Here is a 20,719-nt window from a genome sequence, read left to right as displayed (position 1 = left end):
CGGTTACGTAGGCGACCGAAAGAACTGGTCACTCTACAATCTAAATAGTAGATACGATGCGGCTAAACGTAGGCCGCCTTATTGAAGAACGTATCGCAATGACAATCCGGCTAATCGTCGAACCGCCGCATTTCAAAACGCCCCTGTTTTGTAAAACGGCTAGCCGTAATGTAATACGGCGGATTATACGATCTGACTACGACATCTCTCCTAGGATACATACCTCATTAAATGTTAATTTGTGCATACTTGGCAGAGTGCATTTAAAGATACGTTGTATAAATAAAAAACTAAAAGACTAAGATTTTTTTTTTATTTTTTTTGTACCCTTTATACCAACCCTTAATATCCCTTTATTAGGATAAAAACACTAAATTCGAGTAAAAAAAATCCTGCCAAGTTTAGGGTTAATACCACACACGAAAGGTTTCTGAACAATTTTTTTTTAAATTCCATACAAAAAAAGATGACGTCATAACTCCTCTCGTTTTTTTTATTTGTTGGTGCTTCGGGTCAAATTGTTTCAAATGTCCTAAAGATCAATCGTACCGATTTTCATACCTTTAACACCATTTGCAGGATTTTACTGATTTTCGCGGTGTACCTCCAGCGCTATTGACCTTTTTATGCTCTGAGCACACTCGACTAATACCCACATACGCAGAGTCGCTGGCTTGGAATGGGTTAACGTAGACGCATTTGTAGAAAATGTTGTAGCTTCAAGCAATAGTAACACTTAATGTGTGTAGTGTGTACGTAATAGTTGGTCGTAGAGTAATATAAATATTTTACCGAGTGTTCGTTTTTACGGTACCTAAACGAGTTTTTTGCGTGTTTCTCACAAGTTCAATAAGTAACACGTCTATTGGAAAAATAAAATAAAAAACTTTTTGTGTAAAGCGCCTGCATGTTTTGTGTGCGCCTGATGAACTGCCTGCAATGAAGATGTAATATTGCTATTTAAAATGAGCAGGCGTCTATATATATTTTTATTCAATTCCATATTTCTCTTTAACCGCTCTCTGAATTTGATTGTGCTTCATACACGTGGAAGCACATTGCGAGCACTAACCTTAGGCAGTACTTTCACCCTTGAGTAGGCAGCCGTTGGCTGGATCTGGAAATGCACCCGCCAACCTGACGTCAGGATGGCGGGCGTCATCTATTTCTTAAATATCTCTGGAGTTTAAAGAGCACATTGCTCCAATTTTGGCGCACATTTGGCACATTGCTAGTACTAACTCCTGACGTATACCGCAGCTCCATTTGTTGATGTACACCCGCCATCCTGATACACACATCTTTTTGTGTGGATTCATGCGCATTGTTTTGAGACTGTATTCTGCTTATTATTTTCTTCAGCAGAGGCGATATCCTTTCTGTTGTGCTTTCTTCTAAAGTGCAATTCATTTTCAGAAATGTGCAGTTAGCTCATAATAAAATTATTCTCCCGGTACAGAAATTTACAGCTTGTGCTTGTGTGTTGTTTGAGTTGTTTCTAGATCTAGACATACAGAACAAAAATATAACAAGTCATGAACTGACATCTGTCAAAGTTCTCGCGTGAAGGTGTACGTTCGGAAATGATGTTCGATTTAATTACGTAACAGACTACCGCACCACACCGCGACCTTGGTGCAGTGCAGCGCACATATCGATAGTGTGTAATAGCCAGTTTAGACTCGCGGTTCGCGGCGCGTCTAGTGGCTCGCCTCGAGCGCGTAAGCCCGTCGAGCTAATGATTACACTCTCACCTCGTGGCTCGGCTTGTGGCTCGTAAGCTCGTCGAGCTAATATATTTTAAACACTAACAGCACGGCATAAGGTTTATAACCGAATGACAAGCCGAACGCGAGTGTGAACGCAAGCGCGCGTTCCGCGCGAGCCCCTTTGGCTCGTGCCCAAAAAACCGCTCCTCCACGCGAGCCAGGCGAGCGCGAGCCGAGCCGCAAGACGAGCCACGAGCCCACCGCTTATAGGCGGATTAGACTCTCGCGCGAGCCACGAGACGAGCCGCGCCACGAGTGTAAGCGGTGGGCTCGCGGCTCGTCTCGTGGCTCGCAAGCTCGTCGAGCTAATATAATTTAAACACTAACGGCACGGCATAAGGTTTATAACCGAATGACAAGCCGAACGCGAGTGTAAGCGGTGGACTCGCGTCTCGTGGCGCGGCTCGTCTCGTGGCTCGCGCGAGAGTCTAATCTGCGTATAATAGTCGATTTAGACACTCGCGCGAGCCACGAGACGAGCCGCGAGCCGAGCCACGAGACGAGAGTGTAAGCGGTGGGCTCGCGGCTCGTCTCGTGGCTCGCAAGCTCGTCGAGCTAATATAATTTAAACACTAACGGCACGGCATAAGGTTTATCACCCAATGACAAGCCGAACGCGAGTGTAAACGGTGGACTCGCGTCTCGTGGCGCGGCTCGCGGCTCGTCTCGTGGCTCGCGCGAGAGTCTAAACCGAGTGTTACACTCGCGTCTCGTGGCGCGGCTCGCGGCTCGGCTCGTGGCTCGCGCGAGAATGTAAACGCTTATAAGGTTGTCGCCGTACGTGCGTTAAGGATGCAGCTATAAGTTAGAGCTAGAAAGAGATATTTTGACCCATAGACTAGGAATCCTCTAGACGGAGTTTAGAGCAATTATTTCATGAAACCGATGCTGCCAAAAATACTGGGGTGCGAAGGACGAGGTGAGCGAGTCCCGTGCCGTGATTGGTCCATTCAAAGACACGGACGTCACACAAAGACACTTTGACTCGAAGATAGTGTAAAACTACCGTATATTTGTGGCAGAGGGGGTAGCGTTACTATGCTAGAGGATGTCTTGTCTGTGTTTTGAACCATAGACCTAGTACTTTTCTATACAATTAGAATGGCAACTTGGGTACTAAGTTGGAGCACCGACCATACATAGATGGTAGGATCCTATAGATGTGCTATACGCGTGCGTCCGTAAGGGACAGAACATACGCGATACGACAAAAATAGAAACACGTTTTACATTCCTGACAACATACCAAAACCAACCTACGTAATTTGGTTGGGTTATTTGTCTAGACAAAGAGAATTTGAAATAGAGAGGTAAATTATGTATCCCACAGTAAATGGCGTTCTAACAGTTTTAATCTTCTGTCGAAAGATGGCAGTTAATTTACTGTGGCTACATAATTTACTTTGATAATCCGCCTCTATTTCAAATTCTCTTTGGTCTAGGTTAGGGGTCTAGTCACCAAAGTAGGGCATACTTCCAGTACTAGTTTTGTATGGAAGAATTAGATATTTCATACAACACCGCTACCTAGGAGGTTCTCATACACCAAACAAACCACAACTAACTGAAAGTGTACATAGAGTACATACAAATATTGATAAATACAAATACCTACAGTTTGTTATTTGAGTAGTATTATTTGGTGGCCAGACCAACATGATGATTGTTAGAATCCGGCGATATTCCGGCATTTTGTCTGCCTGGGGTCTGCTTGGCAACTAACTGGCATGTGACCTTCCAACCCAGAGGGTAAACTAGGCCTTATTGGGATTAGTCCAGTTACCTCATGATATCTTCCCTCACCAAAAAGCAACTGGTAAATATAAAATGATATTTCATACATAAGTTAAATAACTCATTGGTACGAGCCGGGGTTTGAACCCGCTTCCTCCTGTATGAAATTCACACTCTCTTACCACTAGGCCACCAGCGCTTTTGTCTTGTTGGCAATATATGGTTACAGAAAAATAAAATAAATATAAGCAGGCATAAAAAAACAAGAGAAAGATAATAATGGGATCTATTTTATACAATATCATCTAATTAATTTTGAATTTGTTTTTAAGTTGTGTAGGTATTGTAATGACAATGACTCACTGAGTAAGTGAATAACACTATTAATATGTTGATATCCACTTAAGAAATGATGCAGCAATCTTACATTATTTACGAATCCGATCAGACCAAATTATATGAAGCATGTAGGTGGAAGAAATAGCCATTGATGACTTAATCTAACTGGGAAAATTAGGTTAGGAAAACAATTATCCTTTCAATAATGAAATAAATCACACGAAGGGCAAAATAAAGCTTACCAATATTTCCACCACTCCCTTGTTTCTTGTTGTTTTTCAAATATCCATCCAATTCAAGATTATTCGAACTTTTGTCGCTGTCACTAGCCATTGAAAGGTTTCACTTTAATAACTAAATATTGGTTGGAAGTTGAATTGCATAAGTACATTTTACACACATTTGTTCAAAGTTAAATCAAATGTACGAAATATATGAAAACCTATTCAATCAAAATAATAAAAACACATTAAATACATGTTTACACCCTCACTTAACGTTCAACAATCGTATTTAAAGTACGTTCAAATTCCAAGTACAACAAAAATATATTTTTTATAAGATTTTTCATAATCAATAATTAATTCATGGAACTATACCAAAAATCTGTAATTAATTTTCAAAGTATCGCCTAAAAGTTTCGTAAATATATTATTTAAATACCCCGGAACATAAAAGAATTTTCGCAAGTACTATAGTACTATGTTTTGAAAGGGTACCACAGAGTATAAAGCGAATGGAAAAGGCAACCGGAAATAGATAAAGAAATGTATAAACGCTATAACACACTACCGTACCGCACCAAGGTCACGGTGCGCCACACCCATAAGTGAGAGCGAGATACAGATATCTCTTTCTCGCTTATGGGTGAAACGCACCAAGATCGCGGTGCATGCGATAGTATGTTATCACTTTTAGTAGTTTGTGGTACGTTTCTGAAACACGACTCAAATCTCGCTACAAGTTAAAATGAAAATGCCCATATTTATAGCCATAACACACCATCGTACTGCACCGCGACCGTGAGAAAGAAATATCTCGTTCTCGCTTTCACTTATGGGTGCGGCGCATCGTGACCTTGGTGCGGTGCGGTAGTGTGTTTTGACTATTATGGTAGCGCCATCTACTCAAAAGAAAGTTCTCAAGTCTCAACCAGGCCCCTATTTCACCACGGTGACAGATGTGACAATTGTCGACGTCACTGTTACTAACGTCACAGGCCTCCATAGACTACGGTAAACGCTTACCATCAGACGGGCGGTGTACTTGTTTGTCACCAACATATTAATTTAAAAAAAAACTCCATTATATCGCCAATAACTTATTTTGCGAAGCTGTATTGTCACAAGAAACACGACAATTGTCACGAAATTCCGACACTGAACTCATTTCCTGTCAAGAATTACCGAAAGTTCTATTAAATCGTGTGACAATTGTTCATAAACTTCGAAAGAGAAATAACTGTTTTTTGCCGATATAATAAAGTTTTTTTTAATAATACAATGATGGTGGCAAACAGGAATACGGCCCGCCCGATGGTAAGTGGTAACCGTAGCCCATGGATGCCTGTGACGTCAGCAACAGTGACATTTGTCCAATTGTCGCACCTGTCGTCGTGGTGAACTAGGGGCCAGAACTCATCGAATGGTCATTGACTCGTGTGTGTGACTTCAGCAATTTCATTCATTCAATTTCGTCCATTTCACACTTTTCGATTCGGTTCTCTCTCACTCTCACTCATATTATAATAGTCACATTTGCGTGACAGAAGTTGTAATACTTTTGCATTGTAAACTTGAATTAAAATTTAATTAACTGCTTAAATCACGTTTTATTAAATATTGTTAGACTATTGTCAACACGGAATCCATTTTCTGGTATTATTTCAAAAGGGAGCATTTTGCTGATGTGATATTATAGAATGTCATCATATATGGCAGGTGTTTTTGATTTGGATTTAGATGTGGATCCTGATACTGTAAACGTTGGAGATTCAGACGAGGACGATATTATTGATGTCGATGAGGTATTTATGCAAATTGTATTAATCAACAAAGTCCTTGTGATGCTAACCTAAAAACATGACCAAGTAAATTCTCAATTACAACTCAAGGATAAATTTCGTCGTAGTTCAAAAGAAGCACTTTTATGAATGAAATACAGGGTATTGGTCTACATTTATGTTTATTTATCCTTATTTGTAATTTTATCACTTACAAACATTAAGACTGATTTGTGATTGATCATGCAACTATTAACTCTCCTTGTTTTGAATGCAGGTTGATTACGAGCCCGAATTACACGTGAATAGCATTGTTGAGTAAGTAAAGTCAAATTAAAATGCTTTGTTATTTGATAGTACATCATAAAACAATTAGGTACCTAATTACGCCATTAAATTGTGGTAATAAGTAAATGGTTGAACTTTGCAGACAAGAAGGCTCTGAGACAATTCAACTATCTGAAGACAATGTTAACCCAGGACAATGCAAACGCCTCGGTCCTCAAGATTTCGAACTGCGCAAAGTTTTGGGAAAGGGTGGATATGGCAAAGTATTCCAAGTGCGAAAAATAACAGGAACTGATGCAGGTGCACATTTTGCTATGAAAGTGCTCAAAAAAGCTTCCATAGTTCGAAATCAAAAAGACACAGCACACACAAAAGCTGAGAGAAATATTTTGGAAGCTGTAAAGGTATTTATATAAATTCAGTTTTAAATTAATAACTAAAAGGTGGGTATTTCTTAATTGTTATGTAGTGCCCAGAAGTAGTAATATTTGAAATGTTATTATCATATCAATAAAAATTACCATGTGGTAGTTTAAGTCAACAAAATAATGGTAATTTAATATGGTTGATATACACCTGTTGTACATACCTATTCTTTTTGAAAATATAAGTCATTTTAGTGTCAAAAACATATGTTATAGAAAATACATGTAATAGATTGTTTTATATACATAGATATTACAGTAAATGTACAAATCCTAAACTAAATTAATAATTACGTTAAATCTAAAAAAGGCGCTCGAGGCATTGTACCATGGATGCTGGTGGCATTTCCTCATTGTTCTGCAACGCTGAATATCTTGTGCAAGGCATAGATTGTACATTGATACTCAATCTGAGACCATAGAAAATTATTCATATATCAAAAATAATATTGTTTTTAGATACCCCCAAATATAAAACATGTTTTTTTTTATTTCAGCACCCATTTATAGTGGAATTAGTATATGCTTTCCAAACAGGTGGTAAACTATACTTAATTTTAGAATACTTAAGTGGTGGCGAGCTATTTATGCATCTTGAGAGAGAAGGTATTTTCCTAGAGGACACAGCTTGGTTAGTATACCTCAACTTATTTTATGAGGTGTATTGTTTGCACACTAAATTATAAACTTGCACACTAAAGAAAAGAAACATGCTAATATCGGATAGCTTGTCATTGATGTTTCATATTTTTGTCATGGCTAACTTCAGGACTCATACTTCATTGCATTAATTAACATTTGGTGCAAGGTTCTATAAACATGTGAACAGGTTGATTCACAAAAGTTGGCAGGAGTGGAATGAAAGAAGCTTTTATGGTATGAATGATACTCAACTGTATTGGTTTATAGTCAGAGCCACCATTTCATTGGTTAATTTTAGATATTTTCATTCACTCCATTTGTGCCAGCTCTTGTGAATCGACCTGTACTTAACCACATGTTTTACAACCTGTTGTGAGCCTGGCTCAATATTACATTCCTTGCCCGTTGAGTGGAAGTTCTTCACACATGCTCAGTTCACACCTTTTTCATATCAAATGTGATCCTTGGGAAACTATTCCATTCATGATCTTCTTCGTAGAAAAAGTCGTTTGGTAGAAAAAAGCCAGGTACAATGGCTCACTCAACCTAATTTCAACACAAGAGAGGCACTGTTCGACCCTACAGTAATTTTACACAATAACAAAATGAATTAGAAACCTCAATATTTTCTTAAGAAATTTTTGCCCTATTTTGCAGTTTTGAATTGAAATAATAACAAAATCGTATGTTTTCAGCTTTTATTTATCAGAAATTATATTGGCACTGGAACATTTACATAGTTTAGGCATAATATATCGTGATTTGAAACCAGAAAATGTCCTATTGGACGCCCAAGGCCATGTAAAACTTACGGATTTCGGATTATGTAAAGAACATATTCAGGAGGGTATTGTCACACACACGTTCTGTGGTACCATTGAATATATGTAAGTATTTGCTTTATAAATAATTGATATTTTTCTAGCTATAGTTTTGGATTATTAGACCTTATATTTATCATATGCATAATATTGCCTAGTTTAAATATCAACATTAGAAATAAACTATCATAATTAAGAACTGATTTGTAGATAAGTATTATCTAACTAATCCATAATAGTTTATTCAATCAACATTTATAGCTACATATTAGCTATTCTATTTAGCAAAATATAGATTTTTTTATTCTTTAATGGCAAGGCATCCTAAATAAGAAATTAGATTGTATTTTTTTTCTCCTTTCCTCCATTTTGTACCATGTTTCACTTTCTTCTCTTATTATTTGTAGGGCACCAGAGATTCTGACACGGAGTGGTCATGGCAAAGCCGTAGACTGGTGGAGTCTGGGAGCACTGATGTATGACATGCTCATTGGACAGGTAAGAGAATATCTTATCGTGTAGAAACGCTTCGCCGGTATGGACGGGTCCACTTTAAGCGTTCATTCAGCTGAATTTCCTAGAGATAATGCTGCAGGCTACTATTGTAAAATAAATCATCTTCCTCGCGTTGTCCCGGCATTTTGCCACGGCTCATGGGAGCCTGGGGTCCGCTTGGCAACTAATCCCAGTAATTGGCGTGGGCACTAGTTTTTACGAAAGCGACTTCAATCTGACCTTCCAACCCAGAGGGTAAACTAGGCCCGTATTGGGATTAGTCCGGTTTCCTCACGATGTTTTCCTTCACCGAAAAGCGACTGGTAAATATCAAATGATATTTCGTACATAAGTTCCGAAAAACTCATTGGTACGAGCCGGGGTTCGAACCCGCGACCTCCGGATTGCAAGTCGCACGCTCTTACCGCTAGGCCACCAGCGCTTACTATTGTAAAATAAATATGATGTTAAAAGAAAATTGTCTGCTTTCAGCCTCCATTCACCGGCGACAATCGTACAAAGACTATAGAGAAAATTTTAAAGGGTAAACTAATGCTGCCAGCTTACCTCACGCAAGACGCTCGCGAGCTGATCCGCCGCCTCATGAAGCGATCAGAGACCCAACGCCTCGGCGCCGCGGGCGCTCAGGCCGTACGCGGGCACGCCTTCTTCAAACATGTCAATTGGGAGGATGTGGTCTCTCGCAGACTGGAACCTCCTATTAAACCTAGGCTGGTGGGTATTTTATCTTCTTATTACTATTACTGCAGGCTTCCTTGGCTCTAGCTGGTTAATCCAACCCGTTTGATAAGTTTGATTAAACGCAATATTAATTAATAGTGACGCTACCTTCTTTTTAGCTTGTAAACTATCAGTTCGCGAGCTTCAGCTAACATCGTAGACGCACTGCAAAAGCGATGCAGTCTTAACAACGCTGTAAACCCGTTATTATATTGGATTCGCAGAGCCTTGTACGACAGTTGTACGATTTTTGGCTATAATTGACCCATTAGGCTGCCTGCGTATATAGCCGTGCAGATTTTTTCTTCTTTCTAACTGTTACTGCGGCCTACCTTGATTCATTGCGAGTAAATACATCTCGGCGCCTGGCTACGCCATCCTCAGACAAGTAAATCGTCCACACTGTAAACTGACAAATTATAAACCTACCGCTGCGGCAATTAGTGTAACTCGTAACTAACCATACTTTGCATGGGGTCCCTTGCCCTCTCCCGCAATGGACGCGTTAAGTTTTGATGTTAGTAAGTGCTTCTATTATCTCAATCAAAGATCTGAGTCTTCAAATCGTTCAAATAATTATAGCGAGGCGTAATTTATTGCTATGGACGATATTAGTGAATAGTGATCTCTTTTCGTTTTCCTGTGCAGCCTAGTTGAGTTGAATAGATCGATAATCGATATGACCAAAATAATTTCAGGTGCATTTAAGAGTTTAAAATTCATAATGAACCTTAATTGACATTGACCTATACCTATTCCTTAAACGCAACTACACTACCAAGAAAGTGGAACGAGATTGCCGATTAGTAGCGATAAATATTCAATTGTTTAACGCCAGTTATGGAACCTTAATACAATCAATCGAGAACGGTAGTACTGGATTGCATGTATACCTACTGCCATGTATCGTCTACACGGTAAACTGACTACATTGGTAACAGTGGAGCCTCGAGTATCCGTAACTCGATTATCCGAACGCTAACTTAGTTTTATCCGAACCCTTAATCATTTTATCTTTCAACGTTAATTATGTACGTAAACTTTTAATGTAGAGTATGTACAGTATCATACTGTTTTTATGAACAAAAAGAAAAGTCGTTGTTATGTATGTTTGATCTCGTCCAAAAAAAACTACATTTTGATTATGCGAACTAGTCCCGGTTCCAGTTAGTTCGGATCGGGTTCGGATAGTCGAGGTTCGGCTGTACCTATTCTTAAAACTTATCCCAAAGACAGGTTTATCGATGGCCAGTTAGGTTTTACAAGTTACAATACATAGCTAAATTAGTTTTGGAAATCCTACACCGGAACATGCGGCACAACAGAAAACCACCGTGTCGCCGAAATAATATTTACCTTCTAAGATTTTTATTATTGTATGTATGTTAGTTGTAAGGTATATGGTATCTATGAGCCTTAGTTGCCTGACAATAAATGATATTTGATTTGATATATAGCTCATAGAATTTTTTTTTCTTTCAGACTGGTGAAGACGACGTTTCCCAATTCGACACCCGTTTCACACTGCAGACGCCTATCGATTCGCCAGATGAGTCGACACTTAGCGCAAGTGCCAACCTCATGTTCCAGGTTAGTGTTTTATTTCGAGTTATGTAAAGCCCCGTCTCCATATCGCGCGGCAAACCATCGAACATTGGCTCGCGCGGCAGCCGCGCGCAATGGATACCGGGCGCATCGAGTTGGCTCGCGCGGCAGCCCGGTATCCATTGCGCGCGGCTGCCGCGCGAGCCAATGTTCGATGGTTTGCCGCGCGATATGGAGACGGGGCTTAATTTCTTTTAATTTGGATTAGATCATTAATTCCATTGTATCAAAGATTTATTGATCTATTTATTTGTATTAGATAAAAGTTTAAGACAAATTCGTGCTTCGAAGACAGCAATACGGCGCCATGTTTGGTGGTAACTGAATTACATATCATACGTAGATCGTCGTAGTCTTTAGTACACATCTTAAGCGAAGCGCGCAGTACGATTTTTTGTCGTGCGATAATTTTGTCTCAGAAATGCAACGTATGTGTTTATATGTCAGTGCGTGCATATCCTCTAGCCGCCCATACGTCAAACTTTGCCAAGCAAAATGAAATTTTATTTGGTCAACACAAAGTTCAAATTAGAATGGAACAGTTGACCTTTTTATAGGTCTCTGGGCGGCTAGAGGGTATACGACAAAAAAAAGTATTACAGCGCGATTCCAAAATTGTGTCGCAAAAATCAAAATCGTAGTGCGCGCTTAGCCTAACACAATCAATGAATCTTTGATTGTCTCAAAGGAAATAAATCTCGACAGCAGAAATTAGACAAACTTAAATCAATGAACCTTAACCTGTTCCTCTCTGGAAACTCCTGCAGCTTGAAACTAAGTGAGGTCGGAACACATGAATGTATACATAAATTCATAAATATTATAGGACATTTTTTTACACAAATTGACTAAGCCCCACGGTAAGCTCAAGAAAGCTTGTGTTGTGGGTACTCAGACAACGATATATATAATATACAAATACTTAAATACATAGAAAACACCCAAGACTCGGGAACAAATATCTGTGCTAATCACACAAATAAATGCCCTTACCGGGATTCGAACCCAGGACCGCGGCTTCACAGGCAGGGTCACTACTCACTAGGCCAGACCGGTCGGTCAATAAATAAATAAATTAATATTAATAGAATAAATTTACCCAGGGCTTCACGTACGTGGCGCCATCAGTGATGGACGAGATCCACAAGCCGCGCGTGATCACGGCGCGCTCGCCGCGGCGCCCGCGCCCGCACCACCACGCCGCGTTCGCCGTGCCGCTCGCCTCCACCGCGCACCAGCACCAGCAAGAGGACCTCATGGACGTACAAGGTCTACCTATATAGTAAGTACGCCCGAAACAAATAGCTAAATTTTTGAGGCTGTGTGAGATCTAGCGCCTAAGCGAGACCAGGCGTGTCTCACTCCGCGATTTCGTCGCTTTGCTACAGGTAGCTAAAAGTACATCCGTTCGGCCCCAATTTTGGGGAAAGCCATAAGCCGCGCGTGGCGCTGTCGCCACCTAGCGGCCATATCTGTGCTGATCGTAACAGACGCGTTTTGTTAGAGAGCGAGTCTTCTGTACTTAGTACTATTATTTATTCTGTGGCGAGACCCATTAGGCTGCGGACTGGACGCACGTGGCTGGTGCTGCCCGCCGCCACGCTTGCGTCCAGTCCGCGGCTATAGTTTAAATGCATAATAAAATTATGAAATTAACTGGGAAATTATTGCCTAATGTTAAGTCAAAAAAAGTAAACTATGACGTCAAAACCCGCCGCCTCTACCTGAGTTATAATGTAATAATTGGTAAAAAAAAAATATCTTTCGAATTTAAACTGTTGTGACACCTACTAACATTGAATAATTTTACGGTTTAGACTCACTTGTTTTAAGTCACTCGCGCGACATGTTTCGGAGAGCCTAGGTCTCCTTTCTCAAGCACTAACAGTGCGAGCAGCGTTCACGACGGCGGTGTATGCGTACGCGATACCTAGGCCTAGACCCGAAACATGTCGCGCGAGTGACTTAAAACAAGTGAGTCTAAACCGTAAAATTATTCAAAAAATATCTTTGTTTCTATATGTATAGATCTTTTATAGATTAACAATGACAGCAGTAGTTGTAACTGTTTCACAACCACCCAACCTCGGTTGTGCTCTAGATCTCGCGGAGCCTTTATATTAGTGTTTATTTTTTCTTTTATACCTAAGTATTTGTAAACTCGTATATGGACGACTGTTGTGCCGATTTTGATAATTTGTTTAATAAACAGTGTCGCTATTTTTTAAATAAGAAAAAAAAAACTGTTTAAAAAAATGTAATTTAAGTATATTCAAGATTATGTTTATAGAAATGGAGTAATCTGACCTTCTAATCATAATTACAAAGAATATAGGTACAACATTAATTAAATAGGATTGTCCTGTTTAAACGTCTTAAACCATTTTTTGCGGTTTAATAATTAAATGTATATATTTTTATTGCTTTGCTTATACTTGGGCAGGTCTTCAGAGTTTAAACCGACGTCATTGTTGTCTTTTGTATACTTATTTGTCTAAAAAGGGAATGTTGAATTAATAAGTGATATGAAATAAGGTGCTGCATAGGGTGATATGATAATAATGAGTCACAACAAGAGTGAAACTACAACTACAACGACGAGCGGTTCAAATGTCGAAGGCCCGGCTCCATGTAAATTTGGTCAGAAACATTTTTTTTTATCTTGAATTGTTAGTTTAGTAATTACATACATCTAATTTGTATTGTCGTCGTATACTGACCCAGACATCGCAGTGGTCAGTCTTATATCTTATGAAAATGCCTGCCAAACTGGGAACTTAAATGTTATGCGACAATGCGTGACAAATAACTCTTTTAGTTAACCCTTTGACCGCCAAAAAGCAGTACCCGGAAGCAATGTTTACGAAAAAATTACCGATTGTAACCTTTTATACAAACTCGACGTCTGCAGCTTTGATTGATAATTTTATGATGTGGCAAACGTTTCATGAAATGATTGGTTTGCCACATAAAATCTAACCTAACCATAGTATAGTCTAATTTATTTGTGTCGAAATAAATGATAGATAATATACACATTGACACATTGCAAATAAAATGCCTAGTTCAATTGCGTACGGACATGCATCTACCTGTAATAGGTTGCCTTATTAAAAAGTTGGTCCAGTCCATGGTTGCCTAGCTAGATCCTAGCTAGATTAACCGATTTCTTAAATTTAACTAGGCAACCTATTTGCAATTGTCAATCAATGTGAATATTATCTATAATATATTTCTTATCACAAATAAATAAACGAGGGTATATTATATTTCTTATAACGTATATTTTATTTTTATCTCCTACTATTATGAAGTGATCAATTCTAAAATGGCATTTCATGAAATGATCAAATTCTATGATCTAGCCACGACATATTAAACCACCATCAACTTAAATTTTATCGCTTGTGGTGCGTTTAGCGAGGTACACATTTGCATTTGGCAATTATTGGTATTCAAAGGGTTAAATTTACTTGGCGTTTGGCGTATTTAGGTTTGTCGTCACGCGACAATTATTCTAAGATTTAGATAAGTTATAAGTTATCCTACCTGCATTATCATTATTAATCTGATATAAATGCACCGAAAATATTGATGCATCGTATATCTTCCAAAGGTTCGTGTTTCATAATTATATTAGTGGGTTTCAAATATTCTCCACTAAAACTTTACTGTTTATTTTAAAATTACAGCAAGTGATGAGATTGGCCAGCAAGAGGAGAATCTTCGGAATCCCAGAATGTAGCACTTGTTAGGTACAATTCACGTTGATATTTCAAATAAGTATGCTGGTGCAAGTCTGATATCGGCTGCCTGCGCTGATTGGTCGATAAGTATGTATTAGTGCTTTCTGACTGAGTGGCTAGCGTTGCGCAATGCTAGCACTAATGCTCAGCACGAGAGGATAATTGGGAATAAGTAAAATGTGTCCTTCCGCAGGACCACGGCGGCAGCAAGGTTACTTGATTACCGCCCATGTTACACTTACAGATTTAAATATATTATTTGTATTTTCTTAATATTAAAGGGCACATGGCCTGGTTCCTTAAACTATACTATTTAATTTTATAAAAATATAAAAGAGGGCAGATGTTAAGGATTCATATTTAACAGTATCTTGATTATATGCATAATAACTATTGTGGTAAATGTGTGATTAAATATCATTTAATATGTATGCGTGTACTAATCGAGGGCTTTTGTTTGCAGGCCTAGAATAATTCACATTAGTTGACCATTTATACTAAGGATAATGAATTAAACTACAAAGATGCCCATGTAATACTGTCGGTGAAAATAATGGTACTGTTTTATACTATTATTAATGGACATTTTATACAAGTTACCGTTTAGTCTAATATTTGGGTAGAATAATCACGTATATTAAAATGTTCTAAATCCGACTATATGACAAAAATAATAATTTACAATATAACTTGTTACCATGCTTCATGAATTGAAATAAAGGTCATTTTTTATTTTGTAATTGGAATTTTATTACGAATTATTCTATCATAAAACCTGTTAGGATAAAAAACAAATTCAAAAGAAAATACCTAAGAAGACAATTCTCTTAAAGATATATCACAAATATAAATCAAATCCATAACAATGTAGCAACTACCCTGTAAGACACTTCTAACAATTTAAAGATAGCTAAATCAACAGGCAGGTCACATGCAAAAGTTACCAAATCAAGCAATGAATATCAAGACCAATATGAAACATATAATAATTTTATGATATTAAAGAAACTTGACTGCCCAAGCCAAAAATGCCAAAATTAAGGCATCACAGTTAACCAGTAACCATGTGGTTCAACATACAAGACTATAATCTTAACTTATATTGTTGCTCCTGGAACAAGAGGTATATCTTTGTAGAAGATTATCCCTAATAACCAACACCATGTGGTCTAAATAAGAAAAGGTAACTCATTGAACATAACATAAAACTATTTGAAATTAGCTAATCAAACAGTTTGTCAATAATCTATAATGTTATAATACTGTTCCACTTTGTCAATAAGTGTGTCAGTTTTTGTATAAGATTTTGCCATATCTTTTTATACAACTAGCCGCATTTCCATACAGCTGTCACAAATTAGGTACATATGACTCTCATTCACTTCAGAAACAGTAGTAAAAATAACTTGATTATTGCATAAAACACTATGTGCTTCAATACAATTGTTCAGGGATTTCTTAATTTCTACTAAAGACTTTTGCGTTTGAATATTAAATTTGCAAAGCAAACAAGTCAAAGTACCAAAGTCAAGTTTTAAGTTATCTTTTTGACACACTGGACATATCACATTGTCTTCCTCTTCTATTGTAGACCAGTCCACATTCTCAGCCTGTGATTTTTCATGTTCTTCAAGCCACCTGCAAATAATTGTGCAGTGAATTATTTCAGTGAAAACTAGAATATTCCTGAGACTCAGATGTAATAAAAATTTAAATATGAAGAGCTTATAACCACCGCAACAACATATTATTATGTTTTGTAAATATAATCAAATGCTATAAATAAAAGATCTGATAGGAATACCACTAAATAGCAGCAGGTGTGAGGCTGTAGGTGGTACTCCCGCCAATGATCCTCATAATGGATCAAAACATTTCAAGCAAAATTCAACCTGAATTACATGAGTGACCCATTACAAATCTTTTTTTAACTGACTACATATCTATGGTGTTTTCTTGAATATTTTAATTTATGTTGTATGACAACAGGAATCATTGATGTGTCATGCATGTTCAACAATTAAAAACACCTACCAGCACTTGGGTGGTGATGGCTTAGTTATATGCAAGCTTTACATACCATGAACCCAGAAAAAAAGATGTGGGTAGTATGAAAATGACAACAGATTTTCATTAGGAGCAGTCAAGAATATAAAAAAGGAAATAAAATATAGTTAGGTTGTAGAAAAACTAACCACTGCAATTCCTCCTGAACCAATTCATTCCTAATCTCTTCCATAATTTCATTTTCTTCATCAGTGATTGTTGTGTCCGCAGAAAAGTTGAACATACTTGTATAGATATCAGTCAATGTATCCCGTAAGTCCGTTTCAGTGCCACGGAGCCTGTTCAGGAGCATATTTCGACAATTTTGAACTTTATCTTTATAAGTCTGTAAAAAAACACAGCTATATACATATATGAATCAAAGTACATTTCCCACCACGATAAACAAATTAATACACACCTTCCTCATCTTTTCTTTGAGTTCAATTGGAGAATGTTTGTGCTTTAAAGCAATATGCCGATATGAGGGAGATCTCGCACTCGGAGAATTCAGCGGAGATCTCGCACTTGGAGAATTCATAATGTTTTTATTTGGCAGATCAGAACAAAGGTATTAATTTTTAACAAATTGGCGGGATAAAGCAAGCGGTGCAGTACACAATACGGGAGGAAATCAGTGAAAATGACAAGTATCACGTGAGGAGAGGACGCAGCTGACATTTTATAACCTGACACCACGGATTTAGAGTTAATAAACTGGATCGAGTACATTGACCAAAAAGTGTGTCCACATGAGAAGTCAAACTAGAGCCCTGCATCTCGTTCTAATTAGGGTGACCATAAGACATCTGTATGTGGGATATTAGGATAACATAACATGGAATATATCAGTAGGGTGTGTCATTTTCTAAATAAAGTGAAATTTTAAGTAGTCAGGTTTTTTTTTTCATTTGTAGTCGGCCTCTTTCGCACTCACTCATGGTATGTTCATAAAGGTAGGCTTCCCTTTTGTCCACTTCAGCTTTTTGAAGTGAAAATTTCTTTAGCGGCACTGGGCACTTTTTGAAGTGAGGAAAAAATGATAAACTCGAGACAGCGTAAGGCGATCACGTGACCGTAAGCCCCGTAAGGTGGCCACTCATAATTTAAATGGCATTTAAATCAATAAAGAAAAACTCAATGTTATTTGACATTTGTGTTGCGGACTCCTTTTCAAGACTCTTTACCTATGTTTAAATAATTTGACGTTGTCATGGCAGTATGTAAATAAACATGTCAATGATAAAGTGTGATCTTATTTGAGAATGATAATAATATATAATAAATAAATAGAATATACCTCCGCTAAACGTATGTATCGTGTTACCGGGCGTCGGTAACATAGTGAGGTGAGAGTCTGTAATGTTTAAGGAGTTAAGCACTTTGGTTTTAAATTTTGGCAATTTATTTTATAACAAATCTTAAATTAAACATGCCGAAATAAAGACATAATACCTATTAAGTTAAACTTACTTTTACATTACCTACGTTAATAATAAGAATTCTGTGAGACCGATTCACAACGTGCCGACATCATAGTCACCCTAATGAGTTTGACAATGTTGTCTTGTATTTTTATAGTAAAGTGTAATAATTGTGGCTTTCTTGTGAAACAATATTCCACAATTAGCAATTATTTCACTCCAACAACCTTTAACACAACATTTCTTCACAATTTTTAAGAAATTTCGCATTCACGTGTTTTGAAGAAATGTCATCAAGTTGGGGATACCAATTAATATTTAAAGTTACTACAAATTCTACCATACTAAAATTTAGGTTTTTTTTGCTGAGTATGCGCTTGGTTTAATCAGTTAATAATATTGGCATCATAATTATTTACAAATTACTTAAAAGATATCAGAACTCTAATCTGAATAAAGCACTAAAATTGTATAAGAAGGTAATTAAATTCAGTAGTTTATTGATATAATTTCTACCACAATGGTATCTTTTTAACATTGGCAACATGTGCGAGTGAGACACAGGGCTCTGGTTTTTCTATCTCAAGTGGACCGTTTTCTCTAGTCTGGTACGAACAACTTTCTGTCTCGGTGATAAGGTCCAAATTAGTATGGCAAAAAAAGTGACAACTCGCTCCAGTTTAAAAAATATAACTTCATGCCTGACACTGACAGATCAGAATCGATGGGTGAGTCGAGTTCTCTGATTCGAATAACTCGAATGAACGTATAGACGAGTTAACTCGAATGAAGACTATAGCTGGTCAACCAAATCTTGTCAGTAAAAAAAGGCGCGAAATTCAAATTTTCTATGGGACGATATCCCTTCGCGCCTACATTTTTCAAATTTGCCGCCTTTTTCTACTGTCAGGATCTGGTTGACCAAGTATATGTGCAACTCGAATCTACCACTCATAGATATAATATTTGTAAAGATGGACCCTAAGCGAGCTGTCACCGTTGCCACTTTGTTTTTATGTATGATTAACAATATGTAACCACCTTGCTGTGGCCATGTCGATAAAGTCATATCGATAAACTATCGACATTTCTTGCAATTTGAATTTTACTTGAAAAGTTTACCGATACCTAAAATGATCAAAAAACGCTTTTACTCTTTATCGTGGTTATCGTCACGCCACAGCACAGCAGGGAACGAAGGGAAAGTTCAGATTTTTAATTACAATACATAAATACGTACTAAAATATGTGTTCCGCAATAATTGAATCATTTTATTATATTATAATATATTCATAATCCATTAGCATTCCAATTTTGTTTATTTTTAACAAAGAAATTGAAGCTTTAATTAATCGCTTTTCCGTTCCGCTGTGTAGAGTTTATCGATATATAACATGATTAAAATCGACTCTTTACGTCCCCAAAAAATGCACACATAGACGTTTTTACGCAGACATACACAGCTTTGTAACCACCAAAACGGCAACAACTGGATTTGAAGTTCGTCTTGTCAACAGTATAGTTGTCCTTTTTTCACAAGTGGCATTTTCACAAGAGGGAGGAGAGAGAAGTGATACTATTTCCTGCGCCGTCAAAGAGAACAGACACGTTGGGGCCTTGCTACCACTAACTGACTGACATTGCATAGAATCAGTCAACATTAAAACATAATTGGCAATAGGTCGGTATTTGGTATCCGAACCGCTCTCGGCGAATAAATCGCCAACTCGCCGACCCGAGTTAACTCGGCGCTATCTCACTGCTAAGATGGCCATTAAAAATAAACCTTAATTCCGTGTCCCGAAGGTTCATTTTACAACAACTGCCGCTTGACTCGCCGTCTCAACTCGAGTTGACTGCTAGCTACTATGGCCATTCAAAAATAAACCTTAATTCCGCGTCCCCGAAGGTTCTTTTTACAAAAACTGATTAACTCGCCGTCGCAACTCGAGTTTGTGCCTGCCGGGCTAGCACATGATTGGCCCGACAGTATCTCGCGGCGAGATAGAGTACCCGTCCCTCTTTTATTAACGTAGTTAGCAAAAGACGGGTAGTCTATTGTTGCGACTCACTCTAATCATGTGCTCGGCCTACTGTGCCCGTGACCTTGTCGCGAACCACACGAAGGTCGAGGCCACTCGAGTTTAAAATCGAATCAACGGCCGAATCAATTCGAGTTATACGAATTGAAAAAAAGTGGACTCGTCACATCGCTAACCAAATTTAAATTTAATATATACTTGGTCAACCAGATCTTGACAGTAGAAAAAGGCGGCAAATTTGAAAAATGTAGGCGCGAAGAGATATCGTCCCATAGAAAATTTGAATTTCGCGCCTTTTTTTACTGACAAGATTTGGTTGACCAGCTATATTTTATATCGTGTATGATCCTTTATTTTTTCAAAATAGATTACCTGTGAAAGAATAAGGGACCATACAAGATATAAAATATATATAGCTGGTCAACCAAACCTTGTCAGTACAAAAAGGCGCGAAATTAAAATTTTCTATGGGACGATATCCCTTCGCGCCTACATTTTTCAAATTTGCCGTCTTTTTCTACTGTCAAGATCTGGTTGACCAAGTATACAATTTGGTTGAGTATTGTATTCTTTGGTTTGATGGTTCAAGACTATAAAAG

The 20,719-nt window shown here is 37.9% G+C and overlaps 3 protein-coding genes across 3 annotated transcripts in view; 1 reads left to right on the top strand and 2 right to left on the bottom strand.

Annotated features, from left to right (window-relative positions):
* The window catches only part of LOC134648889 (phosphatase and actin regulator 4), a 95,318-nt gene extending 90,974 nt beyond the window's left edge, over positions 1-4,344 (bottom strand). The window contains exon 1 of the mRNA XM_063503484.1: positions 4,085-4,344. Coding sequence (XP_063359554.1) covers positions 4,085-4,175 — 91 coding nt within the window. The 5' untranslated portion in view covers positions 4,176-4,344. The remainder of the gene's footprint in view (positions 1-4,084) is intronic.
* Positions 4,345-5,599: 1,255 nt separating this feature from the next.
* LOC134648887 (ribosomal protein S6 kinase beta-1) lies at positions 5,600-15,347 on the top strand. The gene is made up of 10 exons (XM_063503482.1): positions 5,600-5,868; positions 6,122-6,162; positions 6,275-6,536; positions 7,055-7,188; positions 7,895-8,086; positions 8,428-8,518; positions 9,008-9,250; positions 10,739-10,846; positions 11,965-12,143; positions 15,071-15,347. Coding segments are annotated over exons 1-10 (1,356 nt in total). The 5' UTR covers positions 5,600-5,763; the 3' UTR covers positions 15,072-15,347.
* A 517-nt stretch (positions 15,348-15,864) lies between these two features.
* Positions 15,865-17,269, bottom strand: LOC134649243 (uncharacterized). The gene is made up of 3 exons (XM_063503962.1): positions 17,075-17,269; positions 16,803-16,999; positions 15,865-16,245 (listed from the first exon to the last, which is right to left on the bottom strand). The coding sequence occupies exons 1-3, from the start codon at positions 17,192-17,194 to the stop codon at positions 15,927-15,929; spliced, it is 636 nt and encodes a 211-aa protein (XP_063360032.1). The 5' UTR covers positions 17,195-17,269; the 3' UTR covers positions 15,865-15,926.
* Between the last annotated feature and the right edge of the window lie 3,450 nt (positions 17,270-20,719).

Source organism: Cydia amplana, chromosome 6, assembly GCF_948474715.1.
Source record: "Cydia amplana chromosome 6, ilCydAmpl1.1, whole genome shotgun sequence".
In the NCBI taxonomy this organism is placed as follows: Eukaryota; Metazoa; Arthropoda; class Insecta; order Lepidoptera; family Tortricidae; genus Cydia; species Cydia amplana.
Note: the sequence above shows the minus strand (reverse complement) of the source record. Positions and strands in the feature narration are given on the sequence as shown.

Coding starts and splice junctions, on each gene's coding strand:
- LOC134648887 (XM_063503482.1), top strand. CDS start 5,764: ATGTCATCATATATGGCAGGTGTTTTTGATTTGGATTTAGATGTGGAT. Junction 6,163..6,274: donor CACGTGAATAGCATTGTTGA/GTAAGTAAAGTC, acceptor TGAACTTTGCAG/ACAAGAAGGCTCTGAGACAA. Junction 7,189..7,894: donor TTCCTAGAGGACACAGCTTG/GTTAGTATACCT, acceptor GTATGTTTTCAG/CTTTTATTTATCAGAAATTA.
- LOC134649243 (XM_063503962.1), bottom strand. CDS start 17,194: ATGAATTCTCCAAGTGCGAGATCTCCGCTGAATTCTCCGAGTGCGAGA. Junction 17,000..17,074: donor TCAAAGAAAAGATGAGGAAG/GTGTGTATTAAT, acceptor GTTTTTTTACAG/ACTTATAAAGATAAAGTTCA. Junction 16,246..16,802: donor GTTCAGGAGGAATTGCAGTG/GTTAGTTTTTCT, acceptor AATTATTTGCAG/GTGGCTTGAAGAACATGAAA.